At 35.4% G+C, this 23,640-nt stretch overlaps 1 protein-coding gene across 1 annotated transcript in view; it reads left to right on the forward strand.

Annotated features, from left to right (window-relative positions):
• The window catches only part of LOC106826238 (disintegrin and metalloproteinase domain-containing protein 5-like), a 195,648-nt gene extending 180,531 nt beyond the window's left edge, over window positions 1-15,117 (forward strand). Inside the window, exons 11-14 of the mRNA XM_070499713.1 lie at window positions 3,447-3,533; window positions 4,211-4,325; window positions 13,655-13,811; window positions 15,063-15,117. Of these exons, the coding sequence (XP_070355814.1) occupies window positions 3,447-3,533; window positions 4,211-4,325; window positions 13,655-13,811; window positions 15,063-15,117 (414 nt within the window). The remainder of the gene's footprint in view (window positions 1-3,446; window positions 3,534-4,210; window positions 4,326-13,654; window positions 13,812-15,062) is intronic.
• Window positions 15,118-23,640: the final 8,523 nt, after the last annotated feature.

Consider the following 23,640-nt stretch of genomic DNA (forward strand, 5'->3'; position numbering starts at 1 on the left):
AGCTCTTTCCGAAGTGAGGAACTTGTTAAAAAGAATGATTTACATGATACAAAGCACAAAAATTATTCTGGTGAGATACTGAATCTCTGTCATTTGGACAGATTATATAGAAGGTAAGGAAAAACTTTGTGCTACCTCTGTTAAGAGAAAATTAAATATTTTGCAACCAACTGCCATGTATACAATTAGAAAAAACAAATTCTAATTTTGCTGCATCATGGTATTTGGCTCTAAAGTATTCACAAAGAAATTTTTTAAATTATCTTATGAATAACCCCACCAAAATTGAGCAATCATTGCCAAAATTTTTCCAGACTCCTTATTTGCTTGTTTATAGGTATTACAAACAAAATAAAGTTTACTTCACACAAAACATCTACAGTTTTCTATATCAAGTCCTGACTTTCACTGTCCTCTTTTGTATTCTGAAACACCTAGTCAAATAACACTAAGATAAAACTATTTTGTCCTTTGAAAAGCAATTACATATCCCATTACCCTGAAACACAGTTGTCTTCTGCCATTATTGCTGATAGTATGGTCCCAATTGTATTAATTATAATTTCTAAACAAATTAAGTAAGTTCTATTTCAGAAAGAAATGAGAGGTAGATAATTTATTAAAGCTAGTCGGCAGCTTAAAAATGCATACACACATAATATAATCCCTTACATCACATTCACTTTCTTTCACCTTTTTAAAGTGGGAAAAATGAACAAGTTCATTAACACTACTCAAAGGTATAGCCATTCTATATATATAAAATAAGCAAAATTGTGTGTGTATATGCATGTATATGTACACACTCACAAATACATACAGATTACGGACAGACTAACTAACTTGGCCAAGAATCAGAATCAGAAACAAACAAAAGACCAAAAGGAGAAGAAAAGATCCAGAGAAGTAGAGAATCAGCTAAATTAAATTTCTGATGCCACTTGGGAATCACCCCACAAGCCACGTAGGTACAAGAAAAGATATGTTTATGCTTAAACAGTTCAAGAGGAACATTTGTTGGGCAAAGAAATTTATTTTACTGTGTCAAATGAGTCCACTTAGGCATCTCAATGAGGCCTTGGAAACAGTCAAAAATGTTAAAAACAAGACTCTTATACAAAGATAAATTGAGCACCTGTCAAACACTTGTTTACTTCACTAGTGAGGGAACAAGTTGTTAAAGCTGATTCAAAGAGTATTTCAAGAACTGTATATTTGGAGGCATTAGGAAAAAGATTGCTGAAATACAATCACTGGATTTGATGTAAAACCTGCTAATGTCCTACATTGCAATAAAACCGTAATTTTGGGGTTATCTTTTCAACTGGACAAAATCTGCCAGACAAAACCTACATGTTATCAAAGAACTTCACCAAATATAGGCTCTTATCAATGGTGACTAACAAGTTAAACGAAGTACATTCCCTTAGCTAATTCAATAATTTTTAGTTTGGCCTCAGATGGGTCTCTTAATGAATGTCCAAATAGGACATTGAAAAGATATGTGGTTCTCTATTTTTTCTATTTGCAAAGTTGTGGACAATTTTCTTTAACAGGTGTATTAGCAACATATTAGCAATATTTATTATTAATAATCTCTACTCCTCTTTTTAACAGCATTACTTTTAAATAGTTTTTATACAGATCATTTTTTATGTTCTGCAGTATGTAATCAAGTGATTTTGCATACACTATAGGGAGCAATTTTTTAGAAAACATTTGAAGATCTTGTGTGAATGCTAGTTTTGGTTGAATAACGTATTATGTGATCCAGCATTTTTCCTCCTAAGGACTGTTTTTGTAACAACATTTCTTTTTTCTGTTTTTTTAAAGATTGCCACCTGGGCTAACAACTGTTGCCAATCTTCCTTTTTTTATAATGATTGGCACCTGGGCTAACAAATGTTGCCAATCTTTTTTTTTTTTTTCTGCTTTATCTCCCCAAACCCCCCCTGTACACAGTTGTATATCTTAGTTGCAGGTCCTTCTAGTTGTGGGATGTGGGACACCACCTCAACGTGACCTGACGAGCAGTGCCATGTCCGCGCCCAGGATCTGAACCATGGGCCGCCGCGGTGGAGCACGCGAACTTAACAACTCGGCCATGGAGCCGGCCCCACAACATTTCTTGAATTGTATTCATTGTTTCAGTAGAAAAACCAAATTTTTCACTTTTTTAATTTTAACTGATTTTAACTTTTTATAATGGACTCTTATTGGTAGATGCAAATTTTAATTAAATTGAATATTATTATTGTAATATATTCTGCTCTCATATAGTGCATATTTTAGTTATTTATGTTACACATAAGAAAACTATTAACAATTAATGATATAGCATAATATAATTATAGAATGTCGCTAGAAAGCTCTATTTTATAAATTAATAATATATCTAATAACAGTTCAATATTCTAATTAATTGTAGAAACTATTATTTCCAAGGGATACTATGGAAAGTTCAATTAAAATGCATTTTTTGAGAGAAAATCTCAAGAAGTGCTTGCTAAACTTGACTTTATTTCTATATAATACATTTTGATAATAACACGTGCAAATGACCAGACTGTCACATCTGGCTCAACTGGAAACATATGGAATACAAATAGGACCTGAGGCCTCTCTCCCCCTTGAAATCTAAATGATAAATCTACATCTCTATTCCAGTGTTCTAATCCTCCCTTTTCCTGCATATCTTTTTGTTATTATGATACAAAGACAAAGCTAACTCCAAGTAAAACCCTTCACAAAGTATTGAATTTCCTAAAAATTTTGGATAGTTAAGAAAGGTCACAAAAATTAATGTATAAATTAGAATGATGTAAATTCACACATTCAACATTCCCTTTCTTAGACCTTCTAGACATCTCACCATTGGGAGTCTTTCATTGTCCTATTACCTCATATAATTATCTATTACTCTTGCTTTTCTCTTTCTCCTCATTTTTTCACAAGGAATAGTAAACTCTCTTCCCTTGCTGCTCATACCGATGATTTTAAGACCTCAACCTGCCACTTGATAGTTCTCAGTCCTGAGTGCTCATGATAATCCCCTGGACCCTGCCCTCAGAGATTTTGATATAATGGTCTCAGGTGGAGCCCAGGCATGGGTATTTTTAAAATACTCTTCAGGCAATTCTTGAACTCAAGGGACTAATCAAATTATTTTTTTGGATATTTCTCTAAGAGGACTTCTGGTGCTAGATGGTAAGAAAATAAAACTTCCAACTTCTTACATAAGATTACATCTTTACAGTCTGAAGGCACACAACTTATTTCATATTGATTTCAATGAAGTCACAATTATTACTTTATTTTTTGGATTTTTCCCAATTCTTCGTAATATGGATTCTGGAATTTTCTTGAATTTTTCTTATGTATTATCCATGCACACAATCTGATTGTTTGACTGACTTTATTTTTCACTTCCTTTTGCTTTGTTATAGTATTGTATCAACTATACCTGTGTAGAGATTGCACCTCGTACCAATTATAGGTTATGCGATGCTTCTACACATTGCAATAACAGCGGAGTAAGTAGTTTCAATTTCCATTTTAAACAGCATGCTTTGAACAATTCAATAAACAGTTTGGACATTTAAAACATTATTTGAATGATTTTTTTCAATCATTTTCTTGCTGCTTGATCTCATTTAACAGTTTATAATTTATAGCTTCAATCTCATTTTTTCAAGAAAACTTGTGGAACTATTTATTAGAGAAGATAAAGTAGAAACGTTTAAGACAATTCTGGGTGTGTAAAATGTTTGGTAATTTTGTGGGATGGATATGCTATAAGCATCTTGTGTTACATTATAATCAAAATGATATTCTTTTTACAGAGAGAAGGCAGAAAATGGTAAATAAAGGTCATTAAAATTTTCTTGCTAGTCTTGCTCCTTTTTAGAGTCTGAGCTGTTCTGTGAAGCTGGCAAGTAAATGATAATTAGTGGCATGTTACTGGTAATTGCCAATATTTGGGTCTGGCTGTGATGAGGGTTGAAAGAATTAAAACAAAAAATTGATTTGGCAACAGAAGCTAGATGGACAATTTCAAAGAAAAATTTGTGAAAATTTGCTGATTTTGTCTATTTAAGATAAATTATTTGTAATGGATAAATTATCTGTTGAATAAGTGTAGCGTATTCATTGGTCTCTATTGAAGAACATCTCCATACATAAAAATTATTTTATTTTCTGATTATTCCAGATTTGTAACAATTTTAACCACTGCCATTGTAAAAAGGGATTTGTTCCTCCTGATTGCGAGTTAATGAAAGGAGAATTTGGAAGTATCGATGATGGACACAAGATTAAAACTGCTGGTTAGTGTCTTTAAAATTTTATTAATCAATGACAACATGTAAGAGAATAAATTACAGTAGAGGTCCCAAGCTTCATTACAAAGCGACTGATGTCAACAAATACAGTTTTCTTTTATTTTTAAGATTTAAAAAATCTAAGCCAGTGTAAGCTTGTACTGTTCTTTCTATATCAACATTGACATTGTTTGCTAACAAAAAGTATACTCAATGTTAGGCAATTTTAAAAGTAGTAATTCCAGTGCATCTAATTTGACCAGTTAATTTAGATTGTTCCTTTTGTATTGTCTCATATATTCCTGGTTTAAAATAGAGTTAGTATTTGTTATATTAGTGCCACTACACTCTTTCAGGGTATCTTTTCTTTCTTTCTCCTGCGTTTTAAGGGCTCTGATCTAATCTTTTCAAATGTTGTCTTTAGAATCTTCCCCCTGGGATTCCTGAGAGGTATTTTGATATTAAGCAGACCTGCATGAGACTAGGAACAGCTGGGGTATGCCCCCTGGTTCCAGACAGTATGGGGGCCCACCTAAAATAACCTGGGAGCAGAGGAGGGCTGTCCACCCTTAAGCCCTTTTCTTTTAGGAAAAATAATGAAATTCCTGGGCAGACTTATCTGTAGCTTCTACACTAGGAGAGAGTCGTGCTTAGGGTGACCAGCATTTTAGAGAGCTAACACACAGCCATGTCAGACTGTGTACCATGCCAAAATAAAGCATAATATTTTAACTTGTTACATATAATTATACACATATATTATTATTTTCACATAAATATATGGAAAATAGGTAATTCGAAATTATATATTATTCTGTATGTTTTACTTTTCTGTTACATAAATGCTATTATTTATGCAAAACAATAATATAACTAGTTAGTATCAATTGATAGTAGTTCATAGTACAACCAATCAAATAATATATATGAGTAAAAATGTAACAATATATTTTTTTTGAGGAAGATTAGCACTGAGCTAACTACTGCCAGTCCTCCTCTTTTTGCTGAGGAAGCCTGACCCTGAGCTAACATCCATGCTAATCTTCCTCTACTTTATATGTGGGACTCCTACCACAGCATGGCATGCCAAGCGGTGCCATGTCCACACCCAGGATCTGAACTGGCGAACCCGTTGTGTTCACCACCAAAAGTTTATTTCCACTGGTGACCATACAAATGTCCCTCTTTACCTCTTTAACTTTCCCCCACCTCCCTTCCCTTCTGGTAACCACGAATCTGTTCTTTGTATCTATGTGTTTATTTATTTACTTTTTATCTTCCACATATGAATGAAATCATACAGTATTTGTCTTTTTCTGCCTGACTTATTTCTCTTAGCATAATGCCCTAAAGGTCTATCCATGTTGTTGCAAGTGGTGAAGTTTCATCTTTTTTATGACTGGGTAGTATTCCATTGTATACATATGCCACATCTTCTTTATCTATTCATCTATCGATGGGCAATTAAGTTGTTTCTTTGTCTTGGTTATTCTAAGTAATGCTGCAGTGAAGATAGGGATGCATATATCTTTTTGAATTACTATTTTCATATTCTTTGGATGAATACCCCAAAGCGGGATAGCTGGATCATATTTTAGTTCTATTTTTAATTTTTTGATGAATTTCAATACTGTTATCCATAGTGGGTGTACCACCAACTGGGCACAAGCACTCCCTTTTCTCCACATCCTCACCAACACTTGTTATTTCTTGCCTTTGTAATAATAGCTGTTCTCACAGGCATGGGGTGGTATCTCATTGTGGTTTAAATTTGCATTTCCTTGATAATTGAACATCTTTTCATGTGCCTATTGGCAATCTGTATACCTTCTTTGGAGAAATGTCTGTTCATATCCTTTGCCCATTTTTTAATCTTGTGGTTTGTTTTTTGTTGAGTTGTATGATTCTTTATACATTTTTTATATCAATCACTTATCAGATGTATGATTTGCAAATATTTTCTCCCAACTGGTAGATTGTCTTTTTGTTTTGTTGATGGTTTCCTTTGCTGTGCAGGAGCTTCTGACTTCAATGTACTCCCAGTTGTTTATTTTTTCTTATGCTTCCCTTGCCTGAGGAGACATATCCAAAAAGATACAGCTAAGCCGCTGTCAGAGACCATACTACTTATGTTTTCTTCTAGGAGTGTTATGGTTTCAGTTCTGACATTCAAGTCTTTAATCCATTTTGAGTTAATTTTTGCATGTGGTATAAGATAATGGTCTACTATCACTCTTTTGCATGTGGCTGTCCAGTTTTCTCAACACCATTTATTGAAGAGACGTTCCTTTCTTCATTGTATGTTCTTGGTTCCTTTGTCGAAAACTAGCTGTCCATAAATCTGTGGGTTTACTTCTGGGCTCTCAATTCTGTTCCGTTGATCCTTGTGTCTGTTTTTGTGCCAGTACTATGCTGTTTTGATGACTATAGTTTTGTAGCATATTTTGAAATCAGGGAGTGTGATGCCTCCAGCTTAGTTCTTTGTTCTCATGGTTGCTTTGGCTATTTGGGGTCTTTTGCTGTTCCATATAAATTTTATAAATCTTTGTTCTATATTTCCACGTAAAAGGATGTTGGGATTATGATAGGGATTGCATTGAATCGGTGATTAGGTAATATGGACATTTTAACTATGTTAATTCTTGCAATCCATGAGCATGGAATATCTTTCTATTTCTTTGTATCTCCTTTGATTTATTTCAACAATGTTTGTTAGTCTTCAGTGTACAGATCTTTCACCACCTTGGTTAAATTTATTCCTAGGTGTTTCATTCTTTTTGTTGCAATTGTGAATTGGATTGTTTTGTTGAATTCTCTTTCTGCTAGCTCATTTTTAGTGTATGGAAAGTGGCTAATTTTTCTATGTTGATTTTGGACCCTGCAACTTTTCTGTATTCATTTACTGTTTCTAAGATTTTTGGTGGATTCTTTAGGCTTTTCTATATGTAAAATTGTGTAATCTGCAAATACTGCAAGTTTTATTTCTTCTTTTCCAATTTGGATACATTTTCTTTTTCTTGCCTAATTGCTCTGCCTAGGACTTCCAATACTATGTTGAAAAACAGTAGTGAAAGTGGTCATCCTTGTCTTTTTCCTGTTCTTAGAGGGATAGCTTTCAGGTTTTCACCATTGAGTATGATGTTAGTTGGTTGTTTGTCTTACTAGGCCTTTATTACATTGAGGTACTTTACTTCTATTTCCATTTTAGTCGGAGTTTTTATTGTAAATGGATGGTGAATTTTGTCAAATGTGTTCTCTGCATTTATTGAGATGACTGTGTGATTTTTATTCTTCATTTTGTTAATGTAGTGTATCATGTATCTGATTGATTTGCGGATGGTGGAACATCCTTACTTCCCTGGAATAAATCACACTTGATCATGGTGTATAATACTTTTAAAGTATTGCATTCAAGTTGCTAACATTTTGTTGAGGATTCTTGCATCTATGTTCCTTAGTGATACTGGTCTATAATTTTCTGTTTGTGTTGTCTTGTCTGGTTTGGGTATCAGGATAATGTTGGCCTTATAAAATGAATTAGAGTGTATCCCCTCCTCTTCAGTTCTTTGGAAGAGTTTGTGAAGGATAGGTACTAAATCTTATTTGAATGTTTGGTAGAATTCTCCAGAGATGTTATCTGGTCCTGGACTTTTGCTTTTTTGGAGGTTTTTAATTACTTTTCAGTATCCTTACTAGTAATTGGTCTATTCCAGTTCTCTATTTCTTCTTGATTTAGTTTTGAGATGTTGTATGATTCTAAGAACTTATCCATTTCTTCTAGGGTATCCAATTTGTTGGCATATAGTTTTTCATAGTATTCTCTTATAATCCTTTGTATTTCTGTCATATCCATTGTCATTTCTAATCTTTCATTTCTGGTTTTACTTTTTACCCTGCTCTCTTTTATTTTTTAGTGAGTCTAGTGGCTTGTCAATTTTGTTTATCTTTTGGGAGAACCAGAACTTAGTTTCATTGATGTTTTCTATTGTCTTTATAATCTCTATTTCATTTATTTCTACTCTGATTTTATTTTCCCCTTCTTTTTACAGACTTTAGGTTTTCTTTTCTCTTCTTTTTCTTGGTTCTCTATGTGTAGTGTAGATTGTTTATCTAAGATTTTTCTTGTTTCCTGAGGTAGGCCTGTATTGCTCTAATCTTCCCTCTTGGTACCACTTTGGCTGCACCCCATAGATTTTGGTATGTCATATTCTCATTTTCATTTGCCTCCAGAAATTTTAATTTCTTCTTTGACTTCTTCATGTATCCAATAGTTGTTCAGTAGCATGTTGTTTTGTCTCCACGTATTTATGGCTTTTCCAGCTTTCTTCTTGTAGTTGATTTCTAGTTTCATACCACTGTGGTCAGAAAAGATGCTAGATATGATCTTCTTAAATTTACTGAGGTTTGTTTTGTTTCCCAACATATGATCTACCTTAAGAATGTTCCATGGTCAATTGAGCAGAATGTGTATTCTACTGCTTGTGGGTGGAATAGTATATATAGATCTATTAAGTGCATCTGGTCTAATGTTTCAATCAAGGCCAATGTTTCCTTGCTGACTTTCTGTCTGGATGATCTATCCATTGATGTAAGTTGGATATTAAATATCCCTATTAGTATTGTGTTGCTGTCAGTTTCTCCCATTAAGTCTGTAAATAGTTGCTTTATATATTTTGGTGTTCCTATGTTGGGTGCATATATATTAATAAATTTTATGTCTTCTTGATGGATTGTCCCCTTTATCATTGTATAATATCTGTCTTTGTCACTTGTTATCTTTTTTGGCTTGAAGTCTATTTTGTCTGATCTAAGTATGGCTGCACCTGCTTTCTTTTGGTTGCCATTTGCTTTAAGTATCATCTTCCCTCCCTTCACTTTGAGCCTCGGTCTTTAGAGCTGAGATGGATCTCCTGGAGGCAGCATGTTGTTGAGTCTTGCTTTTTAATTCATCTAGCCATTCTGTCTTGATTGGTGATATCAATCCATTTACGTTTAGGGTGATTATTAATATATTAGGACTTAATACTGCCATTTTATCTTTTGTTTTCTCATTTCTCTATATTTTCATTGCTTTTTTTCTTCTTTGTGTTTTTGTCTGCCATTTCAGTTTAGTGGTTTTCTGTGATTTTTTTCTCAGTTTCCTTTTATTTATGCTTCATGTCTCTGTTCTGAATTTTTGCTTTGTGGTTACCATTAGGTTTCTATAAAAGGTGTCATAGATAAGATTATTTTTTCAGCTGATAGCATCTAATCTTCATTGGTCAATACTGGTTTCATCCTTTTCATCTTCCTCTTCTGTGTTTTTGTTGTCACCAATCATCCCTTTTATGTTGTAAATTCCTTACCAAACTGAAGTGGTTATAGTTATTTTTATAGCTTCCTTAACCTTTAAACTTTATGTTATAATTGTTTATAACCTATTCAGATGTAGAGTTGCAATTTTCTGATTCTTTCTATTTGTCTACTTGCTCAAAGCTTGTATACCTTTGCCTTTTCATTTCAGGTAGGAGACTTCCTTTCAACATTTCTTGTAAGGCAGGTCTAGTGTCACTTCTTTCTTTGTCATTGACTTGACAGTTTTATTATCATGTGTCTTAGAGAAGGTCTTTTTGCATTGAGGTAACTGGTTGTTCTTTTAGCTTCGTGGATTTGTACATCCAGTTCTTTTCCCAGGTTTGGGAAGTTCTAAGCTATTATTTCTTTAAGTAACCTCTCTGCTCCCTTCTTTCTCTCTTCTGTTCTAGGATACCTATTATCCTTACATTGCCCTTTCTAATGGAGTTGGAAATTCTCATAAAATTTCTACATTAAAAAAAAATCTTAGTTCTCTATCTTCTTCTCCGTGCATTGTTTCTGGGTTTCCATCTTTGAACCTGCTAATTCTCTGTTCCTTATGGTCCGCTCTATTTCCAATGCTTCCTAATACATTATTCATCTCATTTATTGAGTTCTTTAGCTCCAGAATTTCTGTTGGTTCTTTTTCAGAGTTTCAATCTCTTTGGTAAAGTATTCTTTCTGATTATTGATTTTATTCTTGATCTCATGTAACTGACTTTCTGACTTTTCTTGTAGCTCATCAAATTTCTTTATGTCAGCCATTTTGAATTGTTGGTCAGTTAGATCACAATCTTCAATGACTTTATGTCTGGTTTCTGGAGAACACTTATTTTTTTGTGTGATGCTGTTTTACCATGGCTTCTCATGTTGCTTGTGGTTACTCCTTTGCTGGTGCATTTGTCACGGCAAACACTTTTCTTATTTAGGTATATCTTTTTTTTATCCTAACTATTCAGTCACTTAAAGATTAGAGGCCTTTCTGTTTTCAGTAGATGGTGCTATAGCACTAATTTTTGGTTTGTCTTACCTGAGCACCTGTGGCTGTATTTGAAGATTGGTACTTTCCACCCTCCACCACCTCTGTTAGGGGTGTCACCAGTATTCTGATCATTCCTGCCTTTGTCTTCAGGGTTCAATGATGTCTTATCATTGTTGATGTTGCTACAGTCGCTGATTTTGCTGCTGAAGGTACAGTGATGGCTCACATCTCTGCCACATTCGGGATCACCTGCATCAGAAGCTCCACTGATGCAGGGAGGATGAGGGTGGGAAGGGAGCTGGGTTTGCAAATACTTTCTCCCATTCAGTAGGTTATCTTTTTTTGTTGTTGATGGTTTATTCAAGTTGGTCAAAATGAGAAGGTGGGAGGATAGATTCTCTCAAATCTACTTTAACAAAAGAGGAAATCAGGGGCTTTATAGAGCTAAGGTGCTTCGGAGGAGGAGTTTTGGAGAAACAAAGGAGAAATCTCTGTTCCTTTGCTCTAGATACGCCCTTGGGCAATCTGACATCTGGGCATCAACAGCAGCTTGAGGCTAGTTATCTGGTCATCCTGACGTCCTTAAAGGCATTTTTTTCCTCTGCAAAATAAGCTCATAAATCCTTCTGACCCTTGAGTCATCCCTCATGTTAAACAAGAAAGCACCAAGTTAGCAAGAGTAACTTCTTTTTATCTGTGTCTGTGTTGGCAACCAGGTCAAAAGGTAATCATGTTCTTATTGAATGTTTACTGGAACCCTCAGGCACCCAGCTTCAACAGCTTTAATGTATATATTTTTACCAACATTCTGTTCATGATTATCTATGTATTCTCTAAGAAAATACAGAATTTCTCTTCTGCTTTCCTCTTTTCTTTCTGAACCCTCATCAGAAGCTTCATTAATGTCCATATTTCTACCAACAGTCTCTTCATGGTACTCTAGGATTTTTCTAAAATCCTAGATTTTAGAAATTCCTCCAGCTCCTCCCCATTACTCAGTTCCAAAGCTATTTCCACATATGTTTAGGTATTTATTACAGCAACACCCTACTTCTTGGTACCAGAATCTATATTAGTCAGGGTTCTCCAGAGAAACAAGACCAATAGGATGTGTGTATGTGTGCTTGCATGTGTGTGTGTGTGTGTGTGTATGAAGAGAGAGAGAGAGAGAGGGACATGTTATAAGGAATTTGCTTGTGTGATTATAGAGACTGACAATTCCCAAGATTTGCAGGGTGAGTCAGCAAGCTGGAACCCCAGGATGATTGATGATGTAGTTCCAGTCTGAAGGCTGACAGGCTTGAAACCCAGGAAAAGCCAATATCTTAGTTTGCATCCCTTAGGCAAGAAAAAGTCCTCTCTTCTTCATGGGAGGGTCAGTGTTTTTATTTTATTAGGGCCTCTAGCTCATTGGATGAGGCCTACTCACATTAGAGAAAGCTATCTGTTTTACTCAGTCTACTGATTTAAATGTTAATCTCATTCCAGAAAGCCCTCACAGAAACACCCAGAATTATATTTGACCAAACATATGAGCACACCATTGCGCAAATTGTCACATAAAATCAACCATCACACATACTAATAGTATTTGTTAGCAGAAATATACCAGGAGTCTCTCTCTTTGAATGTTTTTGGGAGGATATGCTTGTATGTATACATAGGTTACTCTAAGTAAACCTGGAATGTGTTGATTTATGGTGGAATAGCTGGCTGGAGAAACTGCGTAATCATGTGAGTTATGTAATTAACAGTACAAGACTGAGAGAGCTCCATTCATGAGCAATATCGTGCGTACTGTACTCAAAACTTTCATCTGTTTTTTCTGAAGTCAATATGAATGTGGGGGAAAAAGAGGGAAACCTTTGGGAGCTGAAGCTGATGGAATCGGTCTCCTCCAGAGAAAAATCCTTTTTTCTGTACCTGATGTTTGGCAATAAAGTACCTGAGAATCAGTCTGCAGTGTATGGCCAGAAAGGCTGATCTCTTCATCTGATTCACTGGTTTTCTGATTACAAATACATAATCCTCATCCCAGAGGTACTGGGAGTGCCAATCACATGCACAAAGCAGACTGAAAAAGAAAACGTTGCTCCACCCTTGAACTCACTTGAAAAACCATATTGGAAAAAAGGGAGACATGCTGTGGCAGTCTTAAGAGGAATATATCGAGACTCAATGATCAACAACTGTAACTTGGCAGTGGCTCTGCCTGGCAGCTCCTCCACAGTTTCAACTGGCAAAGAAGTGATAGAACAGTTTTCCATATCAGATAAAAGGAAGCATGCCAACAAATCATGGAGAAAGCAGAACTTGATACATTACAAATCCAGAAAGATGGCTGATATGTGCGAAAAGGTGGAACCTGAGGAGCCACATAGATCAGATGCTCAGGAACGAGTACAGATCCAGAGGAGAATGAATAAAACCTGATGAGGAAAATGTAGATATTAACACTAGTTAGTCAGAAATGGGCCAAAGCCAGGCTTAGCTATGCATTCTATAAAATAATTCTAGAGACATTTTAATAATTTCCTATTGCTACATATTTGATTAAAGAATTTACTTCATAATTTAGCGACTACTGATTTTTAATTTTTAGAAAGAATTGTAGTAAAGCAAGAGAAATTAAATACCATATTTCCCAAATTTAATTCTCATATTTAGGTACAATTCCAACACTCTGTGTGACACGTGTGTTTGAGCTTTGGAGTAGCTGTGTCAGAAAGAATTTAAAGAAATGTTTGCAAGTATTAAACGTGTGCTTCATGAAAGAGCATTACCTTCAATCAAATAAATCACCATGTGGTGGAAGGTTGAAAGCTCAAAAACATCAATAAAGTATTACTAACAGCCCATTATATGTCGGTTTAGTTTTTTTGGATTTTATTGTATTCATAATGTATATGGATGAAATGTTTAGTGTCTGGGAGTAGTGTTGGTAATGATATCCAATCCACTTTTTCATTTGGTTAATAAAATCTCTGACATAATTTGAAATGGGTATTTTCCATTCTAGGTAGAAGTTATTTGGAGGAAAGATCCAGTCTTTCAAAGCACCGATTTCAACTCATTTTCTACATTTTTCTACCCGTGCTCATCATTACTGCTGTTATTTCAATAAAGCGGAAGAAAATAAAAGAGCTATGCTACAGAGGGGAAACTGAAAGTGACAGGTATATATTTATTTATATATAAATATATATATATTTTTACTCATTAAATTAAATAAGTCAAGAAAAGTATTCATGTTTCATCAGGAATAATCTAAGACTACAGGTAAAGCAATATAAAGAGAGGCCCAGGGATACATTTCAAACCAGTTTGGTGTCTTTCATGTTTTTTTCTAGTTTTATTCATCACTAAAACTATTCATTTTACCACAAGTATCACTTTAGGAGGAGAAATGAGTGCCAAGGGTATTGTGGAGGTTTATGCAGCTCTTATTCCACTGTCTATGTTTAAATAGTCCACGTTGTCCTGTGCTTCATGAGAATAGGTAATACTGCATTTCAAGGGAACTTTTAAAAAATAGATTTTTTAGACACAGACTCTCAGACCAGTGGTAAGCAATGTTATTAGAACACCTCTTTCAAGTAGAGATAATATCTATGCAACTGCCTCCATAATATTTATTTTCCTAAATATCAATATCGCTAATTTGTAAAGTCATCTTATTAACTAGAAATTACCTGTGTAGTTCATAATATCAGGTTAGGAGACTGGAGACTGGATTATGAAATGAGGAGAAAATTGGGTTTATCCTGAGAAAACTTGGTTTTAACTCCTAAATCTTGCATGTAAAAACTATGATATCTTAAGCAAGTGATTTAATCTTTATGTTCTTAAAATTATTCTCTGTAACTCTATAAAATGGGAGATAATGATAGCTTTCCAATGTATCAGAAACTTTTGCGTAGACCAAATTAATAAGTGGAATCACCGTATTATCTGTAATCAGTTACAGAGATATTTAAACATCATTATTGAGCCCCTTATTCATAATTTACTATATTTTTCCCCAGAAGAATTTACCTCTACTTTTACCTTCCAAGAATTGATAGGAAGAGAAGACATGAGTATGTGTTATGAGAGGAAGAAAAAATATGTAGAAATATATAGAAAAATTAGTTGAAATTCTTGACTGCTAGTTTATGGTTTTGGCTTGTTTGACTGAGGAGTTAGAGATATCCCAGAATCAGGGAGCCTGACTGTACAATGTGGGTTTATAACATACATACTGAATAAACATAAAATAAGGATGAGAGAAATTAATCCACAAAGCAAGGTGATGTTTTGTTGGAAGGAGATGTTTCATTTAATCAGTCACCATGTTTCTTTGAAGAACATTCTTCATTCAAATAGTCACTTAATTGTTCAAGACTTAAAATTTCTCCACTTTAAAATAAAGTTTATCGATTTTCTAGATCTGTGTCAGAAGAAAGCAGCAGCAGCAGCAAGTCATCCCCCAACGTGAGGTGAGCGTAGAGCAATATCTCGACGACCTTTCACTGCCACATGGGCAGAGGGCTGATATAAGGGATGCCATATGTGCTTATAGTTATTCTATTATCTCAGAAAAAATTATAATTAATAAGATAGAACCTTGGAGTTTTCATCCATTTCACTGTTTTAATTCATCTGGGAAAGTAAATGTAGAGATCAGACCGTGGAATAATCAAAGACAAAAGCAGATACTCAGCATTTATTATCAGTATATAAAAATTTCCCTTACTAAATAATGGATAGAATATAAAAAGAGAGAATATTTCATATAGCATCCAAAATTATTTTTCAAGTTCTCTCTTCATCCTTGCTATACAAAGTTTCACAGTGACTATGATATTCATGTAACGATTATTGAGATACACTTATGAACTGAGGAAATTCCTAAATTTAAGAGAAGCATTAGTAAGTATGGACAATCCGCATTCTAATCCTATTGTCAAGGCACACTCTTTTAGGTTCTACAAAAATTAGGCATATCTCTACTCTCTAGGCAAGGCTATACTTTAATCCTTTTAATCACAATGAAATGCATTATATCGGACAGAGAACAACCAAATGTGTTTTTTTCTCATTCTAATGTCTATCAAAAAGATAGGAAAAGAAGAATTAATTGCTCTCAAAGACAGTGGATAGAAAGAGATAATTAAAGAAAGAGCAGAAATAAATGAAAAGTAAAATAACAGAAAAAAATAAGTAAAGACAAAAGCTGATTCTTTGAAAAGATTAAAATAATTGATAAAAGTTAGCCAATAGTTCAAAATAAAAAGAGAAAGGATATAAATGACTGATATCAGGTAACAAAATCGCCTACTTTTGATCTTTTGGGCATTAGCAGAAGAGAGGATACTAGTAACTTAAAATCAATAAATTTAAGTTTTTAGATGGAATACATACATTATTCCAAAAATATGTCTTTGCCAAAATAGAATAGAGAAAAATTGAAAATATGAATATGCCTATATAAAATAAAGTTCTGTCAAATATAATTTAAAACTTTCTCACAAAGTGGGTACCTGGGCATACTCTCTGTGGCATGCATCAGGAACACGAGAGCCAAGTCAAATTAAGCCACCACTTGCTCAATCATATCATTTTACATTGTGTTGGACAAATAAGTCACCATACCAAACTCAACATCAATGAAGGGATGTGTGTGACATGCTCCTCACTCTAATAGGCAGTACTAAAAAGTCACTTGGCAAAGAACTTAGATGAATAATCATGTACCAGGAAAAGAGTAAAGAATTGGGAACAATAATTCAAATTATTACATCCTCCAAATACTTAAGGAAGAAGTAATACTAATCTTATCCATACTTATCTGGAGAATATAAAAAGAAGAAGAAGCATTTCCCAAGTTTTCCATAAGGCCAGCCTAACTTTAAATGTCAAAACTTGACAAAGGCACTATTAGAAAGGAAAATTATGGATCAGTTCCTGATTAGCAATTCTAAAAAAAACATTTTCCAAGTAAATCCAGCTAATATCATAAAGCATAATATATCATAGCCATGGAAGGAAAGGGTGATCTAGGAATGAAAGGTTGTTTTAAAGTTAGAAAGCCAATGTAATGTAAGTCACAATATGAGGAGAAACTGAAAAATTACATGATAATTTCTATAGATGAAGAAAAAATATCCTTTCACCATAAACATTCCCAGTTAACTTGTGATAAAAGGAAGCTACAGTGTGATAAAGGGAATCTGAAAAAAAACATACAGCAAACATTATAGTTGATAGAGAAACGATGAACGTTTCCTCCCTGAGATCAGGAGGATGTCCATTGGGAGCATTTATTTTCAACATTGTATGGCTGATCCCAGTTGGTAAAACAGGGTAAGAAAAGAAAAGAAAGACTGGAAATGAAGAAGGAATACTGTCATTGTTTGCAGATGATATGTCTGTGTACATAGAGAATTCTAAGAAATTACAAAATAATTAGAATTAATAAATGAATGTAATAAGATATCTGGATACAAGGCCAATAGACAAAAATTAACTTTACCTCTATACAAGCAACAAACAATAAGAAAATGAGAACTGAAAAACACAACTATATATAGTTGTGTGTGTGTGTGAGAGAGAGAGAGAGAGAGAGCAAGAGAGAGAGAGATACATGGGAATATATGCAATGAATTATGTGTAAGAAATTTACACTTGAAATACAAAATATTACCGTGGGAATTTTCAGAAGAGCTAAATCAATTGAGAAGTATAGTATATTCAATATTTTAAGATATAAATTCTTCTCAAATTGATCTATAGTTTAATGCAATCCTAAAATAAAAATTTCAAAATTATTTTTGATGGAAAATTACAAATTGATTTTAAAATTTTTGTGAAAACAGATGGAATTATAATAGTCAACATAATCTTGAAGATGAAGGAAAAACTTAGAAAACTTGCGCTACCTGATACCAACACTTTCCATTAAGTAATTCAGAAAATACAGGGTCTGCACAATGATAAACAAATAGACTAATAAAAAAAATGGAGAGTCCAGAAAAAGACCCACAATATACACCCATCTTATTTACTCTTAAGGCACCACTGCTATTTAGTGGAGAGAAGGATGATTTTTTCAAACAGTAATGAGGGTCGATTATATATCTACATGGGAAAAATAAACTTGCACCAGTATGTCATACAAGAAACAAGAGTTAATTCAAGATGGATAATACAACTAAGTGAAAAATAAAGCTTCCTAAAGAAAATGTAAGAAAACATATTCATAATCTTAGGTTAGGCAAAGATTTTTCAAAGAGGCTACACATATAGTCACAAACTAACCATGTCAGAAAATATTGATAAATTGTCTTCATTAAAGTTAAGAAGTTTTAAAATGATGTCAGCCAGATAGCAGAAGAGGAAGCCCTGGGCCCTCCTTCCCACCACAAGCACACTGATTCAACAATTCATGGACAAATTCCCTTTGTGAGAAATCCAGAAACTAGGTGAAAGGTTCTTGAACCCCAAGTGAGCACAAAAGTAGCACACCAAAGCCAGTAGGGAAATTCAAGACCTGTTTTTACATAATCCCTATGTCTTACATAGTGCCATATGATCAGGAGGCAACCTCCCAGCTCCCAGCTTTCTGGGGAGGGAAAGAGGTGGATCCTGTAGCCAATGCCCCAACTTTTCCAGGGGCTAGCGAGTGGACTGGCTTCTGTTTAGCCTGTCTTGGAGCACTGATGGTACCTGGCATAATATAACTACCTGGATCCAGTGAGAACAGAGATGGTGGTTTGGGCTGGCAGTTGCCATAGCCCCATAACCCCTCTCCCTGGTTCAGCACTGAGTGAGTGAATGAAAAACCACAGATTTCCCTGGAGGAGATGAGATGTACCATGAATCTGATGCCCACATTTTTCTGGGGGCTACCAAGAGGACTGACTTCAATCTAGCCTGTCTTGGAGTGCTGATGAGAGCCGGCTGTCTGAGGGACAGTCTGAATAGAGATGTCAGTTTGATCTAGCATACAACTAGTCACTCTAGTTGGCTATACTTATGTCAGACAGATATTGTCAAAAACTGTCACAAGAAACAAAAATTATATACATTATTTACATTATATGATGATAAAAAAGCTTAATTCACCAGAAAGAGATAAGAATTACAATATATGCACGCAAGATCAGAGCACCTAAATATATAAGCAAAATTGAAGAGTGAGTGGAGAATCAACAGCAATACAATACCTTACTTCAATGCCTCACTTTCAATAATGGACAGAACACCCATACAGAAAATCAGTGACAAAACAACAGACTTGAATAATGCTTTAGACAAAATGGACCTCAAATATGTATATGGAATATTTTACTCAACAGCAACAGAATATACATTCTTCTCAAGTACACATGGAATATTCTTCAGCATAGTTGATGTGTTAGGTCACAAAAGAAGTCTTAACAAATTTGAGAAAATTTATATTATACTACATATCTTTTCTGATCACCATGGAATGGAACTAGAAATCAATAGCAGAAGGAAAACTGGAAAATTCAGAGATATGTGGAAATTAAATAATGCATTCTTGAACAAGCAATGGATTAAAGAAAAAATCAAAAGGGAAATTAGAAAATGTCTTGACTCATGGCTGAGAATATGGCAGCATAGGAGGACTCTGAACTCGCCTCTTCCCATAAACACAACAAACTTAAAACTATCCTTGGAATAATTACCCCTGAGAGAGAACTGGAAACTGGATAAAAAGAACCCTCTCAATAAGGGACAGAGGTAGAAGAGGCAGAAATACCTTTCTGGAGAGGAAAAAGCCACATTCTAGCCACTGTGCTTCATGGCTGGGAGCAATCTTAAGGTATGAAGCTTTCCCTGGAGGAATAGGAGATCTGAGTAGGAGAGTTCTGCTACAGTAAGCAGCTTTTAATTTTTCCAGGAAAGATTCACACTGAGCTCACATCTGTTGCCAATCTTCCTTTCTTTCTTTTTTCTTCCCCAAAGCCCCAATACATAGTTGTATATTCTAGTTGTAAGTCCTTCTAGTTCTTCTATGTGAGTCAGCACCACAGCATGATTAGTGATGGATGAATGGTGCGATTTTGCTCCTGGGAACCAAACCTGGCCCACCAAAGCAGAGCAAGCTGAACTTTAACCATAGGCAATCAGGTCTGGCTCAATAAGCAGCTTTTGAACTCAGAAAAACTGAGGTGAGTGTCATAATATCTGGCTTTGCTGGCTATCAAATACAATGAGGAATACCCCCAGAAAAGCCATTGAACATGAGAGAAAGAAATGCCTGCTCTTAAAGGGCCCATACACAAGTTCACCCACTTCGGAAAGCAAAACAAAATCACCATAAAGGTGCACAACGCTTTGGTGGAAAGAGACTCACTGGATAGGTTCTGGGTGCATCTCAGGGAGGTAGGAGGCAGATAGAACCACCTTCCCAGGAACTGAGACATTGGCGGCAGCCATTCTTGTAACCCACTTCAGGAATGCTGACACAGATGCTGGCAGACACCATTGGAGTTCTTCCCCTGGCCTGTTAGCACAGGGCTTTGCCACAGCCACTAAAGCACCAATTTAATCCAGCTCAGCTAGGGTGGACAGCCTACCCTAGGGACTGCCCCACCTACCAGCAAGCCCTCAGGCAACTTTGGGCCTGTGTAGGCGGGGTATGTGGGACCTCTGCAGCAGGGTGAGTGGATCTGCCTCTGTGGGTCAGGGTGTGCATAAGGGGAAGGCCTGCATTGATGGAGTGTGTAGCCTCTGCAGCAGGGAAAGTGGGTCCACTCCAGCTGGGCAGGCATGTGCACGGGGCAGGACTGTGTTGACAGGGTGTGTGTACCTGTAGGTGGTGGGGCTTGTCAGCTGCAGCAGACTTTTGCTTGTCAAACAGCCACATAGGGGATCTTCCCCCGCTTCCAAAGCCTGTAACAACTGTGTGCTGCCACACTTGGTGTTGGCCTCATCCAGCTGCACTACTGAGAGAGCTGGCAATAGCCTTGCAGGCCAGAGGCCTATAGCAACTGTGAACCCCTAAGCCTAGAAACCAGCCACACTGGGGCCTACTTATTTAACAGAAAAACTGCAGCACGAATGTGCTATTAGACCTTGCAGCCAACTGTACTGGGAGTCCCCACATGCAATAAAGTGACTGAAGGGACTGTAGCAGCCACACACAGCTGAATCCTACAACCAGCTGTCCAGGTGGACAGCCTAGCCTCCCTGTGCACCTGCAGCAAGAGCAACCTGACCACAACAAAAGGACACACACAGCCCACACAGGGGACACTCTTGGAACATTAGGAACTGGTGAAAAGAGGGAAGCACATTGCTGGGCTTCATAAGGTATCTATTACAAAAGGTCAGTTTACAAAAATCAGGAGATGTAGCTGATCTACCTAATACACAGATGTAAACACAGAAGAATAGGCAAAATGAGGAGACAAAGGAATATATTCCAAATAAAGGAACAAGACAAATCCTCAGAAAAAGAACTAAGCAAAACAGAAATTAACAATCTACCTGACAAAGAGTAAAACTAATAGTCATAAGGATGCTTACTTCTCTTGGGAAAAGAATTGATGAATACAATGAGAACTTCAACAAAGAATTGGAAAATATAAAAAGAACCAATCAGAAATAAAGAATACAATACTAGAAGTGAAAATTCACCAAAGGGAATCAATAGCAGAGTAGATGAGGCAGAAGAACAGATCATGAGCTAGACGAATGACTAGAGGCAGTTGCCCAAGCTGAACAGAAAAAAGAATTAAAAAGAATGAGGACAGTCTAAGGGACCTCGGAGACAGCATCAACACACTAACATCCATATTATAGGTGTCACAGAAGGAAAAGAGAGAGACAAAGAGGCAGACAATCTATTTGAAGAAATAATAGCTGAAAACTTCCCTAACCTAAGGAAAGAACCAGACATCCAGGTACAGGAAGCACAGGGAGCAACAAAAAAGATGAACCCAAAGAGGCCCACAGCAAGACACATTATGATTAAAATGTCAACAACTAAAGATAAAGAGAGAATCCTAAAAGCTGCAAGAGAAAGGAAACAAGTTACTTACAAAGGAAACCCCATAAGGCTATCAGATGACTTCTCAGCAGAAACCTTACTGACTACAAAGGAGTGGCATGACATATTCAAAGGATTGAAAGGAAAACACCTACAGCCAAGAACACTTTACCCAGCAAGGCTGTCATTCAGAATGGAAGGAGAGATAAGAGTTTCCCAGACAAGCGAAACTTAAAGGAATTTATCACCAGGAAACCAGCCTTGCAAGAAGTACTAAAATGTCTTATTTAAGTGGAAATGAAAAAAACACAAATAAGAATAAGAAAATTATCAAAAAAAAAAACCCTGGTAAATGCAAGTATATACTAATCATAGAAGATCAACCACCTACCAAGCTAATATGAAGGTCAAAAGACAGAAGTGCTAAAATTATCTACTTCCATGATAAGAGGTTAATGGATACACACATACAAGAAAAGAGGTCAAATATGAAATAAACATAAAATGTGGGGGGAGGGGGTAAAAGAGTAGAGCTTTCAGCAAGAGGTCAAACATAGGAGACCATCAACTTAATATAGATTAGTAACTATATGTAGGTTATTATATATGAAACCCCTGGTTATCCCAAACCAAAACCCTACAATAAATACAGAAAAAGTTAAGAGAAAGGAACCCAAACATAATAGTAAAGAAAATCATGAAACCCCAGAGGAAGAGAGCAAGAGAAGAACCAGTAAAACACTGAGAAAAAAAAATGACAATAATTACATGCTTATCAATAGTTACTTTAAATGTCTGTGGACTAAATGCTCCAATAAAAGACATAGGGTGGCTAATTGGAAAAAAGAAGATCCACCTATATGCTGCATACAAGAGACACAATTCAGATGTAAAAACACTCCAAAACTAAAAGTGAAGGGCTGGAAAAAGATGCTGCATGCAAATGGTAAGGAAAATAAACATGGGGTAGCAATACTTATATCAGACAAAATACACTTTAAAACAAAAACTGTAACAAGAGACAAAGAAGGGCACTACGTAATGATAAAGGAAACAATCCAACAAGAGGGTATAATACTTGTAAATATCTATGAACCCAACATAAGAGCACCAAATATATAAAGCAATTATTAGCAGACATAAAAGGAGAAATGAAGAGTAACACAATAATAGTAGGGGACTTTAACATTACTTCAATGAATAGATCATTGAAACAGAAACTCAATAAGGAGACATTGCCCTTAAATGGCACATTAGATCAGATGGACTTAGTAGATATACACAGAACACTCCATCCAAAAACTGTAGAGTACCTATTCTTTCTGAATGCACATGGAACATTCTTGATGTTAGATCACATATTAGGCCACTAAACAGGTCTCAATAAATCTAAGAAGACTGAAATAATACCAAGCATCTTTTCTTACCACAATGGTATGAAACTAGAAATCAACTACAGGAAAAAAACTGGAAAAGCAAAAAATATGTAGAGATTAAACAAAATGCTACTGAACAACTATTGAGTCAATGAAGAAATCAAAGGGGAAATCAAAAAACTCATGGAGACAAATGAAAATGAACATATGACATGGCAAAATTTATGGGATACAGGAAAAGCAGTTCTAAGAGGGCATTTTATAGCAATACAGGCTTACCTCAACAAAGAAGAAAAATCTCAGATAAGCAATCTAATAGTGCCCCTAAAGGAACAAGAAAAAAAAAAGAGCTAACAAAGTGCAAAATCAGTAGAAGGAAGGAAGTAATAAAAATCAGAGTGGAAATAAATCAAATAGAGACTAAAGAAGAAATAGAAAAAAAATCAATGAAGCTAAGAGCTGGTTCTTTGAAAAGATAAAGAAAATTCACAAACCTTTAGCTGGGCTCACCAAGAAAAAAACAGAGAGCTCAAATAAATAAGGTCAGAAATGAAAGAGGCAAATTACAATGGACACCTTAGAAATACAAAAGATTGTAAAAGAGTACTGTGAAAAGTTATATGCCAA

The sequence above is a fragment of the Equus asinus genome, chromosome 27 (assembly GCF_041296235.1).
Source record: "Equus asinus isolate D_3611 breed Donkey chromosome 27, EquAss-T2T_v2, whole genome shotgun sequence".
NCBI lineage: Eukaryota > Metazoa > Chordata > Mammalia > Perissodactyla > Equidae > Equus > Equus asinus.